A 20,697-nucleotide genomic window follows, 5' to 3' on the forward strand; every position below is an offset into this window, starting at 1 on the left:
GGTACTTGAGAGAGTCCAAAGGAGAGCAACGAAACTGGTAAGAGGGCTGGAACACTGCCCATACGCCGAGAGGTTGGATAGGCTGGGGCTCTTCTCTCTGGAAAAAAGGAGGCTCAGGGGAGATATGATAGAGACCTTCAAGATCATGAGGGGCATAGAGAGGGTGGATAGGGACAGATTCTTCAGACTGAAGGGGACAACAGGTACGAGGGGGCATTCGGAGAAACTGAAGGGAGATAGGTTCAAGACAAATGCAAGGAAGTTTTTTTTCACCCAAAGGGTCGTGGACACTTGGAATGCGCTACCGGAGGAAGTGGTCAAGCAGAGTACGGTACAGGGATTCAAACAGGGATTGGACGGATTCCTGAGGGATAAAGGGATCGTGGGATACTGAGAGAAGTATCCAGGAAATAAGTATAGAAACCCGACCAGGTCGTGCATGTGCAAGACCAGAGGGTTAGGACTTCGATGGGAAGATAGGACTTAAATGGGAAACCAAGGTGGCAAGGGGGCCCCTTCTGGTGATTCAGACAGGTTTGGGCCGCCGCGGGAGCGGACTGCTGGGCATGATGGACCTATGGTCTGACCCGGCGGAGGCACTGCTTATGTTCTTAAATCATGTTTGTCTACGTGTTCCACAATTTTATTTTTTATAATTGTTTCCACCATTTTGTCCAGTACTGAAGTCAGGCTTACTGGTCTGTAATTTCCCAAATCTCCTCTGGAACCCTTTTTAAAAATCGGCATTTAACATTGGCTACCCCCCAATCTAAAGGTACTACAGATGATTTTATTGACAGGATACAGATCACTAACAGCAGGTCAGCAATTTTATGTTTGAGTTCTTTTAGTACCCTGGGATGTATATCATCCATTCCAGGTGATTTGTCACTTTTTAGCTTGCCAATTTGGCTTAGTACATCGTCCAGATTCACTAAGATTTCTTTGAGTTCCTCTGCATCATCACTCTTGAAAACTATTTCCGGTTCAGGTAGATCTCTTCCATAAAGACCGAAGTAAAAAATTCATTCAGTCTTTCCGCTATGGTCTTATCCAAAGAGTTTTTGGACAGATGTCTTTGTGCTGAATTGTGTTTTCATCTATTACAACTCCAGAAATCAATCTGAAAATAATGCTGAAAAAATGTTCTTAAGGCAAGAAAATGATTTTTTTAGGGTCTTGACAAAAAATGTTCTTATGAGCAGAATCAAAAACCTATGAGATTTTACTGTAAGTGTAAAAGAGAATGTTAGAATAACCTTCAAATATAGGCACAGAACACATTTTAAATGTTACCTCCTGCTGTCGCTTAATCAAGGCCTCCCGCTCCTCCAAAGAAGAAGTCAACTCTAACAGCCTTATCTGGAGATCACTGCTGCTACCTTCTCTGGCTGACTTATCACTCTGGTACCTGGTTACTTGACTCTAAATGAAAAAAAGAAAAAAGGTCTGAGAAATATACAAATCAATAGGTAATATGGATCTCTATAAAAGATTCCAATCTTTAAAATATTCAGATTGAAAGCATAATTCATAGACTTCGGGGGACAGAGGGAGCTGTTGTAACCACTCAAGGATGATACTCAATGGCTAATACCAGAGCCTATGCTGCATGGCTCTGAGTGGAATACTATCATTGCAACAACCAGACTAGGTACCCTGGAAGAGTGGGAATGCCAGAGTGGTATAGATCAGTGTTTCTCAACACGCGATAAGCATATTCTTGGGGATACATGGTCCACCTGTTGGGGTATGCAGACTGGCCGTCGCCATAGATCCCTGCCTACCCTCCACTGAAGCCACCACTGCAGGGAATCCCTCCCTGCCTCCCCACCCACTGAATCATTCCCCAGCTCCGAAGCCGACCCTGTCACCTCGCCAGACCTGACATACTCCATCAGCAGCATTCAGCAGCAACTCCACTCAGGGACGGGCCAGGGTATATGCAGTGACTCACATGCTGCACGTGGCCAGCCCACAAGCCTTCCTAGCTTGGAACCTTCTCTCTAGCGTCAGGGAGGAGGCTTGTGGGCCGGCAGCATGCGTGTGAGTTGCTATTCGCGTCCTGGCCCATCCCTGCATGGAGTTGCTGATGGTTGCTGTTGATGGAGGGTGTCAGCTCTAGCAAGGTGGCAGGGTCGGCTTCGGGGTGGTGCAGCAGGCGGGTAGACTGGAAGGGATCCCGCTAGTGGTGGCTTCAGCGGGAGGCAGACAGGGATCCCAGGCAGCACCTGCTGCTTCTGTGGACAGGTCAGCTTCATGGGGGAGGGGGAAGCATGAACTCAACACAGAAGGAGGGGAAGGGGCATGAACATTGGGGCACTATCTTGAAAAGAAAGGGAGGCTTGATGGGCATGAGTGTGTGAGTGAGAGATGGTGCACATGGGGAAAGGAAGAAAGGACAATTGGGCATAGAGAGGAGTGAGGTAGAGATGCATGGGGAATAGAAGGATGGGAGGTAGAAATGTTGGATATGGTGGTGGAGAGGGCAGATTGAAAGGGATTCAAGGGAATGTTGGACATAGTGATAGAGGGAGAAATGTGGCATTGTGCTGGAGAGGGGTGACAGAAGGAGAAATGAGCATGGGGCTGGTGGATAGTGTTGAAAAATGCTGCACATGATCTGGGGGATGAGAGAGAGAGAAAAATGTTGGCTGTGGCAGTAGAGGGGGTGGGAGAGATGCCTGGATCTCTCAAGACAGATGGACAGTGAGAGAAAGAGGGGACGACATATTGCCAATAGGGATGGAGGAGAGAGGAAGAAAAGTTGGACTCATGGAGGGACAGAGAAAGAGAGATGTTGGTTGGGGAAGGGAATGTGGTCCAGAGGAGAGGAAGCGTGCAGGAGGCAGAAAGAAAGAAATATTGGAAATGCAACCAGAGACTCATGAAATCACCAGACAACAAAGATAGGAAAAATAATTTTATTTTCAATTTAGTGATCAAAATGTGTCAGTTTTGTGAATTTATATCTGCTGTCTATATTTTGCTCTATTTGTCTATTTTTCTATAGTTGTTACTGATTGCATATTTTAAAATCATCTGCCTTGACCTCTTTGATAAAACCCCCAAATACAAATGATTATTAACATTTTCTGTGCACACAGTGTGCTTTGTGTTTTTTAAATTTTGTGGTTACCATTATGTATTAATAAGATTATATTGTGTATACTGTATATGAAAAATGGATGGAGGAAACTGAGTTACAATTAGTACTATTATTATGTGGGTGGGGTCAGAGGCGGAGCTTGGGCGGGTCTGGGGCAGTGCTTGGACAAGGGTACTCGGTTGGTATTTGTTAGGCTTAGGGGGTACTTGGCTTGAAGAAGTTGATAAACACTAGTACAGATTATTAGATATGGGAAAAATCCCTGGTTAGTTGCAAATTACAGCTCATGGCACTAAGATCCCAGAATTGGTTCTGACAGACTTGGAGGCTCAGAAGGTCATAAAAATTCCAGTAAAGTAGAATGAAACAAAAACTATCAATATCTCAGAAACTAAATTTTATTAAATCTCCTATATCCCAGGAAAGAGAAAATTATTGCAATGAAAATGGTTGAATACTGAAGGTTATCATGTAGTACAGAGGCAGAGCATTGCCTAAAACCAGAAAGTAAGGCTATATATGTGTATATATGTATATATGGTATTGGAGTTCAAGAAGGGATTAGATAATTTCCTGAAGGAAAAGGGGATAGATAGAGGATTACTAAATAGGTCCTGGACCTGATGGGCCGTCGCGTGAGCGGACTGCTGGGTATGATGGACCTCTGGTCTGACCCAGCAGAGGCACCAGAGGCCCATCATGCCCAGCAGTCCGCTCACGCAGCAGCCATTCAGGTCCAGGACCTGAATAGTAATCCTCTATCTATACCCTTCTATCCCCTTTTCCTTCAGGAAATTATCTAATCCCTTCTTGAACCACAATACCATACTCTGTCCTATCACACCCTCCAGAAGCGCATTCCAGGTGTCCACCACCCTTTGGGTGAAGAAGAACGTCCTAGCATTGGTTCTGAATCTGTCCCCTCAAATTTTTTCGAATGCTCTCTCGTTCTTGTAGTTTTTGAAAGTTTGAGGAATCTGTCTCTCTCCACTTTCTCTATGCCCTTCTTGATCTTATAAGTCTCTATCATGTCCCCTCTAAGCCTCTGCTTTTCCATGGAAAAGAGCCCCAGTTTCTCTAATCTTTCAGCATATGAAAGGTTTTCCATACCTTTTATCAATCGTGTCGCTCTTTTCTGGACCCTCTCGAGTATCGCCATATATATTGTATATATGTATGTGTATATATATATATATGTGTGTGTGTATATATATATATATATATAATTTTTATATATATATATATATTTTTTAATTTATATATATATATATATATATATGTATATGTATGTGTATATGTATGTGTATACGTATGTGTGTGTGTATATATATATATATATATATATATATATATATATATAATTTTTTTATATATATATAAATAAATAAAAATTATATTTATATTTATATGTTTAGAATCATTCTTTTTATATATATATATATAAAAAGATATCATTCTTTTTATATAATATACAGTGGAACCTTGGTTTACAAGCATAATTCGTTCCAGAAGCATGCTCGTAAACCAAATTGCTCGTATATCAAAGCAAGTTTCCCCATAGGAAGTAAGTGAAACTGCTTTGATTGGTTCCACCTCCTCCCCCCCCCACCCCCCGAGGCTACTGGCGCTGCTCCATTCTCCCCCCTCCCCTTGAGGAATCCGACGCTGTTCCAAACCCCTCCCTGTGATCCGGCTTCCCCCCATGCGAACCGGCATCCTCCCCCCACTCGCGTTGCCCCCCCCTCCACCGCGATCCTACTCCCCTCCCCCCCCCCCCGAGCATGTCAATGACACTTCCTTTACCCGACTTGGCACCAGTGCCGGTGCCCGCAGATCCTCCCTCTTCTGGCGCGGCCTGGACTGGGCGGTGCGTCGGAGATCCTCCCTCTTTTGGGCTGGGCTGGGCTGGACTGGCTTTGAGCATTTGCGCATGCTCAAAGCCTTCTGGTCTCGCTCTCAATCTCGGAGACGACTCCCAGGTATTTCAGAGATTGGGATGGGACCAGTTTGCTCTTTTGGAAATTCACTATCTAACCAAGCTCTGCAGAACCCAGACCACATGAGCCATCACTTGTTATCCTTCTGGGAATGACAAAGCGCTGATCAGCTAGTCTTCCAGGTGTGGATGAACTTGCAAGCCCATCCTTATGCAGATGGGTAGCTACCACCACCATCACCTTGGTGAACATTTGAGGTATTGTCACCAACCCAAAAGGAAGGACCAAGGTATTCCAGGACATGAAATCTCAGGAACTCTCTGTAGTCTGGAATTATGGGAATATGCAGGTAGGCCTCTGTCAAATCCAGAGAGACCAGAAATTCAACCGGCGCTACTTCCGCTCTGACTGATCATATTGTCTCCATGTGAAAGTGTGGAACTTTCAGCACTGCACCAAAGTGCGTAAGATCCAGAATGGGTTTCCAATCATCTGAGCTCTTTCTTGGCCACGACAAAGTATATGGAGTATCTGCCCGAGCCCAAATCTTCAGGAGGCACAGACTCCATCACCCAAATATCTAACAGCCTCTGAACTGTAGGTGCGACCTTGCTTGCCTTCTCTGGTCACCCCACTGGGGAGCTCACAAATAAGTCCATCAAGGGCTGGGTGAATTCGAGCTTGTAATCAAGTTTCAAGTTTTATTAATTCTTGATAAATCGCCTATTTAATTTCCTAAGTGATGTACAATACAAATTTAAAATATAACAAGTAATACAATAATAAATAAATAACAAACTACAAAAAAGACAATACATGAATAGGGAGGAAAAAAGGGAGAAGTTACAATTTCATTTCAAAAGTTAAGGAACATATAAAGGAAAATAATATAAGGGAGATAGGACTTTAAAATAGCAAGTTAAAAGGAAGTTTTGGTTAAGAAAATCATAGATTAAAAGCAACTTTGAAGAGATAAGTTTATAGGGATTTTTTAAAAGAGACAAGATCTTTATCATTTCTAATAAATTGAGGAATGGAGTTCCATAGAAGAAGTGCTGTGACCGAAAACATATCCTGTCTTCTGGTTCCGATTATTTTCAAATCACTTTGAATGATCTCCAATACCCAATGATCTGACGAGATCTGCGCCTAGGCCTAGGCCTCCGTATAGTCCGAGAGCCCTTCCCCAATCTTCAGGGGAACCACTCTGGACATGGCACCACTGTTCTTTCTTGAAGGTTGTAGCGGAACAAGAACTAGAGGCCTGGTTCCACCTGGGACTTGAGAATCTCTGGCTGGATACCTGGAAGGGCATTAAGTGCCTGAGCCATTTTGAAGAGGCAGGTCTGCTGGCCTTAAATGCCTGAGCCATTTTGAAGAGGCGGATCTGCTGGCAGGAAGGAGTGGGCATCCCTCATGCCGAATCTTCTAAAACAGATACAGGGAGATGGTTTAGGGAGTTGTGCAGCCAGATGGAAGAGCCCTGAGGCAGAAGGGAAGGAGGAAGTGGGCATCCCTCCTGACGATTCCATTTAAAGGTGAGGTGGTTGTTGGGGGAGAAGGTCTGAGGCAGAAGGAAGTGGCCATCCCTCCTGCCCATTCATTTTAAAGGTGTGGGGGGGTAGTTGTTAGGAGGTTCAGGGGGCTCAGCCCAATGGGGAGGGGTTTATCCAGAAGGCTCAGGGTGGGAGGGAGGAATCAGGAGTAGTCCCTGCCAGCTGAGCTGATCATTGCAGGAGAATCCCCAATCAGCTCAGCCATCAGGACTCCCCCGAACCCACCACTTCAGAAAGTCCTGTTGGCTCATCTGATCAGGGATTCCCCTGCCATGATCAGCTCAGCTGGCAGGGAGAGCTGCAGAGGCGGGCATGTTTTGTTTTTAATAGGAGAGGTAGGGGTGTGGGGAGGAGCTATGCCTAGCGCTTGCTCTTCTGACAGGCAGGAAGGCAGGAGGAGGTGTGTTGGCGATTGCTCTTCTGAGCTAGCACCAGGCACAGTTCCTCCTCCCTTTTACCAGCGATTCTCTGCACAATAGTATGAATATAATTTGCATGTGTTTAAGAACATAAGAACTGCCATACTGGGACACACTCAAGGTCCATCAAGCCCAGTATCCTGTTTCCAACAGTGGCCAATACAGGTCCCAAGTACCTAGCTAGATCCCAAAAGTAGTAAAATAGATTTTATGCTGCTTATCCTAAGAATAAGCAGTGGATTTCTCCAAGCCATCTCAATTATGGCCTATGGACTTCTCTTTTAGGAAATTATCGAAGCCTTTTGTAAACCCTGCTACGCTGATTTCACCACATTCTGAGTGTCACTAGAAAAAAAAAATTGCTCCTACCATGGCATTTTTTACCTGTGGTGTAAAAGCTTTGAGCATCAAGGCCTGCATTAATCTCATTAAAAAATAGGATTAAACAATTAACAGGTTAATCGCATTATTACTGCGTTAAATGTTCAACCCTAATAAAAACACCAGCATTTAAAATGAGACATATTTGCACTGTTTGATAACTTGTTAAAATATCTGCACTTAGCTCCTGGCTCTAACAATTTTTGAGATGCAACTTACCCTTAAATTGCAGATCTCTCGGTCCTTCTCCTCTTTCAAACTGTTGATCATTTCCATGTAATGTCTGCTGATTTCATCTGTTTTAGTCTGAAGTAATGGGCTCGTACAAGTCTCAGAGATCTGTGGAGGACAAAACAGTTTCCTCAAAACCTACTTTTAGGTTCATGTCTTCCGCTCATTGAGGAATACTTGGAAATGTATCCATGAAGAAACAAGCCACATGTCACGCTCAACGTTTTTTGTCTTGCACTTTTTCTTTTTAGTGTCATGTATATGCATTTGCCTGTGATATATTTATTTATTTATTTCTAAAATTTCTAGACCACCTATGCCTAAGCGATTTACAGTAAAACATTCACAATAGTTCAAGACAGCATACATGAACAACACTATCAATTACAGTACAATCACATACTAACATTACCCCTCCTTAAGGTAACCTCGAGAGGAAATTATATATTGTTAATCTTCACTAAATTATATCATGATGATCACAGTTCAGAATACCTTAACTAGATCTACAACAAGAATTTAGAAAAAGGCTTCAACATATAGTTCAGTCTTTAACATTTTCCTAAACTTTAGCTGGTCAGAACAGGTCCTCAGGATGCCAGGGAGGTAATTCCACAGTTTCATTCCTGCTATGGACATCATTGCTGTTCTAGATTTAACATGCCGAACAGTATTCTCCTTCATAGAGGTCAATCTCAAAGTATCTTCTGACCTCAAAGCCCTCCTTGGTTGGTACACCTCCCACAAAGTCTGAAAATTCCTTGGCACAAATCCATTCAAACTCTGATGTATTACTGATAGCATCTTAAAGCAAACCCTTTGAGTCACTGGAAGCCAGTGCAGTTGCTTAACACCGGGGTGATGTGTTCTCTGCATGGGATACCCAAAATCAACTTTGCCGCAGAGTTCATCAATTGTTGTAATGCTTTACTTTTAACCTTCGCTAATCCTAAGTAGAGCATATTACAGTAGTCTAGTCGAGTTAGAATCAGTGCCTGTACCACTGAACAGAAATCATAGGGAAGAAGCATCGGCTTTAATCTATAAAGGGTCCAAAGCTGCGAGTATCCACCCTGGAACACCCTGAGGACTTGCCTTCCCATTGAGAGAATATAATCTAGTCAAACACCTAGAATCACGATCTCCCTTTTCACTTGCAAGTTCATACCCTGAACCAGAATTTCAGTTGGAAGATTTTTCCTCTCATCCTCACTCACTATCATTACCTCCGATTTCCCAACATTCAATTGCAATCCATGATCATCCATCCAATCATTCACTGATTTCATGTACTTGTTTAATTCCTTCCCATTTCACCTATCCATTTCTCCTAACGGACATATTTTTCTGTCTCAAGGCAAAAATCCACTAATATTAGGATATAGGACACAAGATTGTATGTTTTAAGAGATAAATAGAGAAGGTCCAAAAGAGTCATCTGGTTCCCAGCCTCACATTCTACAACAATACAAAGAGTTAACAAATAACTTATCCAGATAGTATATGGCTAAAGATATGACTGAATGGTCTAATATGAACTAAAGGGCTGGCTTGAGATGGGGCAAGGTCAGGCTAAAAATGTATCCAGATACAGATATTCAGTCACTATCTGGATAACATATGTTTAGTTTAAGCCTTCCAAATAACATAGTAACATAGTAGATGACGGCAGATAAAGACCCAAATGGTCCATCCAGTCTGCCCAACCCAATTCAATTTAAATTTTATTTTTTTTTTAATTTTTTCTTCTTAGCTATTTCTGGGCAAGAATCCAAAGCTTTACCCGGTACTGTGCTTGGGTTCCAACTGCCAAAATCTCTGTTAAGACTTACTCCAGCCCATCTACACCCTCCCTGCCATTGAAGCCCTCCCCTGCCCATCCTCTACAAAACGGCCATACACAGACACAGACCGTGCAAGTCTGCCCAGTAACTGGCCTAGTTCAATATTTAATATTATTTTCTGATTCTAAATCTTCTGTGTTCATCCCACGCTTCTTTGAACTCAGTCACAGTTTTACTCTCCACCACCTCTCTCGGGAGCGCATTCCAGGCATCCACTACCCTCTCCGTAGAATTTCCTAACATTGCCCCTGAATCTACCACCCCTCAACCTCAAATTATGTCCTCTGGTTTTATCATTTTCCTTTCTCTGGAAAAGATTTTGTTCTACGTTAATACCCTTCAAGTAGTGCTGGTATATTAACTGTACTATCTATATATTCAGCAAAGCTATACCGAATAGTATATTTTACTATTCAGTCAAATACAAATACGAATAATGGGTATTGAGCTTTAACATAATAAGTAATAAAAAAGCAACGCAAAATCAGAGCTAAAGAGGGGCATTTTTGATAGGATGTCTAAGTCTGACTTTGGACAGTTCCCGCAAAACATCTAAAATTAGACTTCCAGAAAGGTACATTTTCAAAAATCCAAATTTTTTTTTGAAAATCATCTAGTTGGACATCTTGGCCACCATGACGTCTAACCTCAGGACATCTAACTTTATTCCCCATTTTTGACCACAATACTGTCCAAGTTAAAAATAGCCAAATTAAGCCCATCTGGACATGGGAGGGGCAAGCTTTCTAATAGACTGGCCACACAGACATGCCAACAGAACATTGGAGCACATTAGAAAGCACTGCTGTGAACAGTGTCAGAAGTACATCTCACCATAACCACCTTATAACACTCGGAGGAGTGTGTGGCGCGGTGGTTGAAGCTACAGCCTCAGCACCCTGGGGTTGTGGGTTCAAATCTCATGCTGCTCCTTGTGACTCTGGGCAAGTCACTTAATCCTCCATAGCCCCAGGTACGTTAGATAAATTGTGAGCCCACCGGGACAGATAGGGAAAATGCTTGAGTACCTGATTGTAAAACCGCTTAGATAACCTTGATAGGTGGTATATAAAATCCTAATAAACTTGAAACTATATCCACTTGTCCATCACCCCAATAGCCCTTATGGCTTTAGGTGGCTCCTATATGGCAGTATAGTAGGGTTTGGATGGGTTCACACTTTCCACCATAAATATAGTGATTAGAGTGGCTTATGGGCCTGGCTCCTCTCTATGGTTCACTAGCCCACCCACATGACTACTTATGACACTTATGTGATGCTCTACTAGGCTTTCCCATACCAAGTGCTGCTGTTCTAGAGCCAGGTATGTACTCTTTCATTCAGATTTTTTGGGGGGGGATGGAAGAGGGTCAGTGACCACTGGGGGAGTGTGTGAGACTCATTACTTAATCCCTTCAGTGGTCATCTGGTCAGTTTGGGTAACCTTTTGATATGTAGACGATTCTTAAACAGGTTTAGTTGAAAATGTCTAAGTTCCATCTAGTATTCTCAGTATGAGCTGCTATCATCATTGGATCCTTCATAAAACACATTTTTCACTTTATATTATATATTTTATGTTTTATATCGATCATGAAATGTGGTCATGTCGAGAGATGTGCTCCACAGGATGATATAAAACATATAAAATACAAAGTATATAATATATAATATCAAGTGAAAAATATATATTATGAAGGATCCAATGATGATAGCGGCTCATGCTGAGGAGCCAGCTGAGGATCTACTAAATATATAAAGTGATAATATGGTTTGAATGTGATACTGAGAACCCCCTGAGAAGAACAGCCAAAGTGATTTTGATCTTTAAGAAATTCCATCTAGGACATCCTAGGAAAAGGTTTGATTATAGCCGCAGGACATCCAAGTCTAAGCCCACCCATTCCCTGCCCATGGCATGCATACCAACACACCCATTTCTAATCTGGACGCACAGCAGTCCTGCTAGATGTCCAGAAAGTCAATTTTGAAAATGCCTACTTGGACATTTTGACTAGTAAGACTTCCAAGTGCCGGTTTATGCTGTCTTTTGGATGTCTATCATTTTTGAAAATGAGTCCCAAAGCGTTTATTTTAGTAAGATTTAACATAGTAGAGCCCCAGATATAAATATAAATAACCTATTTGGGGCACTATATAGGGCCGAATTGAATTGAATATGAATATTCGGTACAGCCCTATATTCAGCCTTGCTACCTATATTGATAGCAAAGAATCAATTTAATTGCCAGTTGGTCAACATGCTGGTCCAATTTTCCTTCTTTCTATAATTTAGAAAAGAAAAATGTGTGTTAACAGCAGGTGGGATAAGGGCAACAACAGTACCTGTGTTCTAAGATTCTGACTCTCTTGCTCCAAGGTTTGCTTGCTGTATTCCAGCTCTTTTAACCGATAATTTTTATCAGCATCTGCGTTCCGCAGAGAACGAATTGTTTCTTCCAGTGTTTGAATCTTTAAGGCACTGTCTTTGAGCTGTTGCTGAGGTATGCAAACAAAAAATAATAATTTTACTCTTCACTGTGGACCTAGTATATACTTTTACTCTGTGGCAAATGCATTTCTTTACTTAATGGTGAATATACTGTATACCTTAAAAATGGCTCATACAAAGGAGAAATGATAGTCTTACCTGCTAATTTTCTTTCTTTTAGTCCCTCCAGACTCCACACTTCTACCAGCAGGTGGAGACTGAGACACAAACTTTTGGCTGTAGTATAAGTGAGCTGTGCATTCCCAAGTACAATCAGTCTGACAAATACCCAAGCAGAACTAAGTAAAAACTAATAACTGTGAACTATAAACAGCAACAAACAGAGAAATCCTGATCAGAATAAGTACCTTCAAAAATGTCCCCTCAGCTTGCCTGCTACGCCAGATGAACCAAACGCCACTGTTCTTATAATCTCATCTAATATCCCTGACAAAAATACACTGCAGAAAAACCATACTCTTCACGCAAAAAAACACCAAATAAAAAATGACAGGGCGGAGGTCTGTGCCAGACTGGAGGGACTAAAAGAAAGAAAATTAGCAGGTAAGAATCTAATTTCTCCTTCTTTATCATTCCTCCAGACCAGCACAGCACTGATGGGACGCTTGGAATGCTCTCCCGGAGGAGGTTGTGATGGAGACTACCGTTCTGGGATTCAAGCGCAAGTTGGATGCACACCTTCTTGCAAATCACATCGAGGGATATGGGAAATCAGGGTCTCCAACAGGGAGCACCTAGCTTGGCTTCTGCATGTGCGGGTCACCGGACTAGATGGACCTAGGGTCTGATCCGGTGAAGGCGTTTCTTATGTTCTTATGTACCAAAGCAGTACCCATCATGGGTGGGACCCCTGAAGGGCCGCCACAAGAACATGCTCATCGAACACCACGTCCTGACACGCCTGAACGTCCACACAGTAATGTCGCACAAAGGAATGAAAAACAAACCGCAGCCTTACAGATATCCATGGGAGGTACAAGAGAAGACTCAGCCCAAGAAGCTGCCCGACCCCGAGTGGAATGAGCTTTGAGAAATTCCGAACGTGCTTCTTTTGAAGAAGGTACGCCGAAGCGATAGCCTCCTTGATCCATCACGCAATAGTAGCCTTGGAAACACCGTCCCCCTTACGAGGATCCCCTAAGAGGACAAAAAGTCGATCCGATTTCTAGAACTTCTGGGTCAAGTTTCAAGTTTATTAAGATTTGTTATCCACGCAATATCATATATTTCAATGTGTATAACAATTTGTTAAAAAAAAAAAAAAAAAGGGGGAGGACAAAACAAGACATTGGATACAAATTATATACGTTCTGAAACAAACTGGTACAAAAGGCAAGAGGGATGAACTACAATCTTTAAAGAAAGAAAAGAAACATTTAGGGAAAAACACATGTGATGGGAGCACATAAAAAAAAAAAAAAATGAATAATTTAGCGACCTGCTCAAAAGATTGATGGCGATCTACTCATAAGATTGATAAAGGTCTAAAGGTTTAGTAATTGGTGAGTTTTGCTGTCTATGTCTTGAATGCGTCCTTATACAGAAAGCTTTTTGAGAAGCATTTGAATTTTTCTAAGGAAGGTTCATTACGCAGATATAGTGGTAAATTGTTCCAAAGCTGGGGTGCTTTGACCGAGAAAATGGTAGATCTCCTGGTCCCTATTATTTTTAAAGAAGGAATAGTTAATAAATGTTGTGTTGATCTAAGTGCCCTAAGTGGAGAATATGGTATCAAAAAACGATCCAGGAATATCAGAGCATGTGATTGTTGAATTTTAAAATTTAACAGTATGATTTTAAAAGTTATTCTATCCCTTCGTCGGGCCTGGCACTGGGTTTGTAGGTTTCATTCCCTCAGTTCTACTGTCTATCCCTTTTTACCATTACGCTATAATGCACGTTTTCCTCCTGGGGTGGACAATGCTAGCTTTGTGCGTTGGGAAGCAAAGGGGATTCGTTTCCTGTTTCATCTGGTTGATAATGAGGGTCTGATCAAACCCTTCGACCTGCTTTGTGAGGAATTTGCTCTTCCTCGTACAGATGTCTATGCCTACCTCCAGATTCGCCATTACATTTCCTCCTTGTCGAGTACCCATCTTTTGGCCTTCTGTCGGGAATTATTGATGGAGGCCTTTACATTTGGTTCCCAACAGCCTGTCCCATTGAAATTCCACCATAGACATCTGAAGGACGAATCCCCTATGCTCGCTTGTTTCAGATTGTGGGATGCTTGGGAGGGGGATTTAAATATGGAATTCTCTGAATAAGTAATTTTGAATGCCATCAAAAAGCTACCTTTGTATAGTAAATATGCCATTTTTTGGGAACAACACTACAAATTGACTCTCTGCCTGTATATTTCTCCTCGGAGAGCTTTCCTGGTGGGGCTCTGCCCGATTGCGGACTGCCGACGCTGTGGTGCCCCGGACGCAGGTCTCGGTCAGATGTTTTGGTCTTGTCCATCCATACAGACCTTTTAGGACGCTGTTTTTCTTTTTGTAGATGACACCTGGAACATTAAAGTTCGGAGATCAGCCTTGGTGTTATTTGGAGCCTCCTTGCATTTCCATCCCCATCGGCCCGGGGCCTCCGCATTTCTTCGTTGGACTGCAGTAATTGCTATCAAATGCATTTTGCTTAAGGGGATGAAAGCGGAGGCACCTGATTATTCCCTCTGGCGTAGTCACATGATTACGTTGCTTTCTTGGGAACGGAGAGGAGTCCAGGATATTTCTTCCTTGCCTGGATGGGCCTTCCAACGAATTTGGGAGCCCTTTTGGACCACATTGTCTCCGGTGGCTCATAGCCGCCTTTTGAACTGCTAGGCCCCTGATATTTGTCTTTTTCCTTTGTTTACTGTACTTTTGTTTGGTATCAGTGAGAGAGGGAGGGGGGGGATGGGTTGTGGGGTGGGTTTGATGGATTTTTGTGTGAAATCTAGAGCTGCCTTGTTGTTCTTTGTACTTGTTTTCTGATTGTTGTTTATATTGGTGCTCAATAAAATATATTTGACGATAAAAGTTATTCTGTGTGTGACTGGTAGCCAATGTGCAGCTTGTAAAAGTGGTGTAACATGGTCATATTTTTTTGAATTTGTAATAATTTTTATTGCTGTATTTTGTATTATCTGTAGCCTTCTTATTTCTTTATTGATTATGCCATGGTATAAAGTATTGCAATAATCTATCCTAGAAATGATTAATGAGTGGATTAGGATGTTGAGAGCTTCAGGTTTTAAAACTTTTGATAATGATCTGATGAGACGTAACTTATAAAAACAATTTTTAACTACTGAACTAATTTGGTTATGATAAGAGAGTTCCTGATCTAGTGTTACTTCCAATATTTTTGTTGTAATTACTATTTGGAGAGGGATGTTATTTAGGAGTATCTGTGATGAAAATTTAAGATCATTTCCATGGGACAAACATTACAGAAGATTTTGTTGCATTCAGGGTCAACATATTGTCCTTGAGCCATTGGCTTATTTGTTTTACCTTGTTATTTATAGTTGTTATCTCTTTTAGGTCTGCAGAGTTTAAAGGGTATAGAAGTTGGATGTCATCTGCATATGCAAACGAGGAAAATCCAATAGACTGACTGAGAGTTAGGAGAGGTGATAAAAAGATATTAAATAAAAGTGGGGAAAGAATTGAACTTTGCGGAATCCCGAAGGAATTGGTGAAGTTGTTAGATGATGAATTATTAAAGAAGACTTTAGCTGAACGATCTTGAAAGTATGATTTAAACCAATTTAATACTTGGTCGGAAATGCCAATTGAAGATAGTCTTTTAATGAGTAAATGATGGTCTACTATGTTATCAAATGTCGCAGATAAATCAAGTGACACCAGAAGTACAGATTTATGATAATCTAAATGGTACTGTATATTAGTTGTGAGTCCTATCATAGAATGTTCAGTTGAATGATTTGATCTAAAACCAGTCTGATTGGGATGTAGTATGTGAGTTTTTTCTATAAAGTTGGTTATATGATTAAAGACAACTTTTTCTATTAATTTGGCAAGAAAGGGAAGATTGGCTATGGGTCGGTAGTTTAATTCGGTTGCTATTGATTCTTTTGGATTTTTTATAATTGGTCAGATGATTGCCTCTTTCCATTCTTTTGGTATGAGTCCTGTTGTGAGACTGGTTTCTATCATTCTCTGAATAAAAGGACCGAAAAAAGAGAAATATCATTTTAGAAAAGATGGAGAAATTTAATTAATATCTGTGCCCTAACATTGATGCTTTGTAAAAGTTTTTTTAAGATCTTCAGAAGTTGGAATATTAAAATTGGCACATTTGGAGATAGGTATTGTTTGTATTTGTTTTTCGTCTACGTTAGAATTTGCATTTGGGTTGATGCCGTCTCTAATTTTATTTACAAAATAATCAGCGAGATTTTGAGCACTAGGTTTGATTTCTAATGATGGATCTTGTATACTTTTTGGAACTGTGAGCTTTTTTAATATTGCAAAGAGGGTCCTCTGAACATAAGGGCAAAGGACCCAATGAACATTCAATTTACATAACTGTCTTTGCTCTAAAGAGCACTCTCAACTACCCAAGACCGGAAGAACCATGGACTGGTTGACATGAAAAGGCAAGACCACCTTCAGCAGAAAGGAGGGAACTGGCCGCAGCACGACCCGCTCTCTAGAAAACTCCAGGAAGGGAGGCCTATATGAAAAGGCCTGCAGTTCAGAAATGCATCTCGCAGAAATAATGGCCACCAGGAAGACCGTCTTAAGAGTAAGGTCCTTCAAAGTGCAGGACCCAAGAGGCTCAAAAGGAGAACGCACAAGCACGGAAAGAACCAGATTCAGATCCCAGGCCAGAACCGAAGGCTGCACTGGAGGTCGGAGTGATTTTGCCGCTTTCACAAATCCGAACCACATTCCGAGAATAGACCAAACGCCAACCACACAACAAACCGCAAAACATAGACAGGGTTGCAAGCCAAATCCTGCAAAAATTCCAAGATGTCAATCAAAGGGGAGCCATGCCACATATGGAACACCACTCCTCAAACAAATGTCAAACTCACACATAAGCCTGAGAGGTGGAAAGTCTCCGAGAACCCAAGAGGGTAGAGATCACCTTATCTGAATAACCTTTCTTACTTAGGGTTCCCTTTCAAGAGCCAAGCCATAAGACAAAAGGGACCCGGATCGAACATTGGAATGTGATGCTGAGTCAGAAGGTCATGCGAGAGGGGCAGTGGAAGAGAATCTGCCACAAGAAGACATAGTAACATAGTAAATGACAGCAGATAAAGACCTGAACGGTCCATCCAGTCTGCCCATTAGTTATACCCATTAAAAATATATGATTAAATTAATCTGTATCTTCTTTGATATTTCTGGGTCATAGACTGTAAAGTCCACCTGGCATTGTCCTAGGTTTCAAATGCTGAAGTTGCCGTCCAAGCTCACTCCAGCCTATCCAACTATCCTGTTTGTAGGATATCTACCATAAAGTCTGGTCAGTAACACCCTCATGTTCTAAGTTACTGGAGTTCCCATTAATGCTCTCCCCAGCCCATCCTACACCATACCACTACATATGGGACACAGACCGTGCAAGTCTGTCCAGTACCAGCCTTAGTTCTTTTATTTACATCCTTCGTTTTCTAATTAGAGATCCTCTATGTTTATCCCACACTTTTTTGAATTTCACCACTGTTTTCCTCTCCACCACCTCTCGGGAGGGCATTCCAGGTATCTACCATCTTTCCGTAAAAAAGAATTTCTTAACATTGCTCCTGAGTCTTCCTCCCTGCAACATCAAAACTATACCCTCTAGTTTTACCTTTTTTTCTTCTCTGGAAAAGATTTGGTTCTATATTAATACCTTTCAAGTATTTAAACGTCTGTATCATATCTCCTCTGTCCCTCCTCTCCTCCAGAGTATATGTATTTAGGACTTCCAGACTTTTCTCATACTTTTGTTCAAACTCCTTACCATTTTTGTCACCTTCCTCTGGACCGCTTCAAGTCTTTTTATATCCTTCACCAGATATAGCCTCAAAAACTGAACACAATACTGCAAGTGGGGCCTCACCAATGACCTATATAGGGGGACAACACCACCTCCCTTCTTCTGCTGGTTATTCCTCTTTCTATACATCCTTCTGGCTACAGCCACCACCTTATCACACTGTTTAGCTGCCTTTAGATCCTCAGACACAATCACCCCAAGGTTCCTCTCTCTGTCAGTGCTTATTCAGCCTCTCATCTCCCAGCACATATGGTTCCCTCGGATTTCTACCAACCAAATGCATCACTCTGCACTTCTTCGCACTGAATTTTAGTTGCCAGACATTAGACCATTCTTCTAACCTTTGCAGATCCTTTTTCATGTTTTCCACTCCCTCTGGGGTGTCCACTCTGTTACAAATCTTGGTATCATCCGTAAACCCATGTTGCCTCAGATCTTGAAATCCATTAGATTCTAAGAATTTCACTATCCTTTCTTTCAGCAACGTTTCCATTATTTTTCCAATAACTGAAGTGAGGCTTACCAGCCTGTACTTTCCCGCTTCATCTCTGCAACTACTTTTGTGAAGAGGGACCATATTCGCTCTTCTCCAGTCCCGTGGAACCTCTCCCGTCTCTAAAGATTTATTGAACAAATCTTTAAGAGGACCCGTCAGAACCTCTCAGAACTCCCTCAATATCCTGGGATGGATCCCAACCAGTCCCATAGGAGACAGGACACAGCTGAGGTCCTGGGATTGACCAGTACAAATATTCACATTGTGACCATCAACAGCACATACACTCCTCCCTCCTCTAGACACCTCTATTATCTCTGCTTTTGTTTGTGTGGCAATTCTACAGAATGTGGAGACCACTAGCCCTAAGCATGTTGATTTTCATTTTTGGTAACAAGGGCCTGCTTTCAAAATAGGGCCAGTCACTGTGAAATAACACACAACACTGCAAAATGACACCCAAAACCTATAATGAAAACTTACCACAAAATAACAGAACTAATCCACCTATGAAAAGGCAGTGCTATAAATATTACACTGAGCACTAACCCCAAATATACCAACTACTGGGAAACTGGAACGTTACATATTCCTACACAGATACTACATGGTAGCAGGAACATAAGAATAGCCATACTGGGTCAGACTAATGGTCCATCTAGCCCAGGGGTAGGCAATTCCGGTCCTCAAGAGTCACAGGAAGGTCAGGTTTTCAGGATATCCACAATAAATATGCATGAAATAGATTTGCATCTCAAGGAGGCAATGCATGCAAATCCATCTCATATATATTCATTGTGGATATCCTGAAAACCTGACCTGCCTGTGGCTCTCGAGGACCAAATTGCCTATCCTTGATCTAGCCCAATATTCTGTTTCCATAGTGGCCAATACAGGTCACAAATACCTGGCAGAAACCCATGTAGCATCAACATTCCATGCTGCCAATCCCATGTCTGTTGCAATAACAGACTATGGACCTTTCCTCCAGGAACTTGTCCAAACCATATTTTAAACCCATCTATGTTAGTTAACGCATTGTTACCATATCCTCTGGCAACAAGTTCCAGAGTGTAACTATTCTTTGAGTAAAAAAATATTTCTCCTATTGGTTTTAAAAATATTTCCCTGTAACTTCATTGAGTGTCCCCTAGTTTTTCTAATTTTTTGATGGAGTAAACTATCGATTCACTCGCACCCATTCTACACCACTCAGGATTTTGTAGACTTCAATCATATCTCCCCTCAGCTGTCTCTTTTCAAAGCTGAAGACAGGAGTTTCATCCCCTTTATCACCACCTCAGTTGCATATGAAGAACATGGATAGACTCTTATGTGATACTAAGGGCCCCTTTTACAAAGATGCAGTAGCAATTCTCCCGCAGCAAATGCACCTAAGCTGTCCTAAATTAGGCCACTTAGTTATGTGGATGCTGATACTGAATACTGCTGGCATCTGTATAATTCCAGGGTCCTTATTGCCGCCACTGACCTGCCCATTTTTTGGTTAGGCGGTCTTTGGGAATAGTCTGTGGCTCTCTCTGATTAAGTGCTATTGAATAGCCTCACTTAAGTAACAGAAACAATTTAAGCAAGCAAGAGAGGCTCCTGCCCACTTAAATCACTTTTAATTATTGAGCCTAAGGAGTATATAATTTTCTTGGGGACCTGAATTGGATACTGATGGAAACAAGAAGCTTGGTTTGATGGAACATTAATCTGACTCAGTGTGGCATTTCAATTATTATAATAGTACAGGTACAAGTTACAGAATGCTACCTCAGTGAAATCTGGTCAAATTGCTCATGAAGCTCATATGTATATCCAATTATTTCAGAACAAACAAACCAAAAAAACTGCAGACTTGGTACACGATGCAGGCAGACTTTATTATGACAAATGAATCTTTGATTAAAAACCTTTTACCAGGTAAGGGACCCAACACGGTCCGTATTTCGGACAAACCTTCGTCAGGGGTCCACTTTTGAGTTTTTACTCTGGCGGTTTTTTCAGCGTGTTACCTATCGATAGCTATTTATCCAAGGCTTTTTTCTTTTGATAATTTTCCTTTTTATCAAAAGTGGACCCCTGACGAAGGTTTGTCCGAAACACGGACCGTGTTGGGTCCCTTACCTGGTAAAAGGTTTTTAATCAAAGATTCATTTGTCATAATAAAGTCTGCCTGCATCGTGTACCAAGTCTGCATTT

At 41.7% G+C, this 20,697-nt stretch overlaps 1 protein-coding gene across 1 annotated transcript in view; it reads right to left on the reverse strand.

Moving 5' to 3' along the window:
- POF1B (POF1B actin binding protein) overlaps nucleotides 1-20,697 on the reverse strand; it is a 142,516-nt gene that overhangs the window by 39,180 nt on the left and 82,639 nt on the right. Inside the window, exons 11-13 of the mRNA XM_033946778.1 lie at nucleotides 11,825-11,977; nucleotides 7,622-7,741; nucleotides 1,297-1,425 (exon numbers count right to left, since the gene is read on the reverse strand). Of these exons, the coding sequence (XP_033802669.1) occupies nucleotides 1,297-1,425; nucleotides 7,622-7,741; nucleotides 11,825-11,977 (402 nt within the window). The remainder of the gene's footprint in view (nucleotides 1-1,296; nucleotides 1,426-7,621; nucleotides 7,742-11,824; nucleotides 11,978-20,697) is intronic.

The sequence above is a fragment of the Geotrypetes seraphini genome, chromosome 5, assembly GCF_902459505.1.
Source record: "Geotrypetes seraphini chromosome 5, aGeoSer1.1, whole genome shotgun sequence".
In the NCBI taxonomy this organism is placed as follows: domain Eukaryota; kingdom Metazoa; phylum Chordata; class Amphibia; order Gymnophiona; family Dermophiidae; genus Geotrypetes; species Geotrypetes seraphini.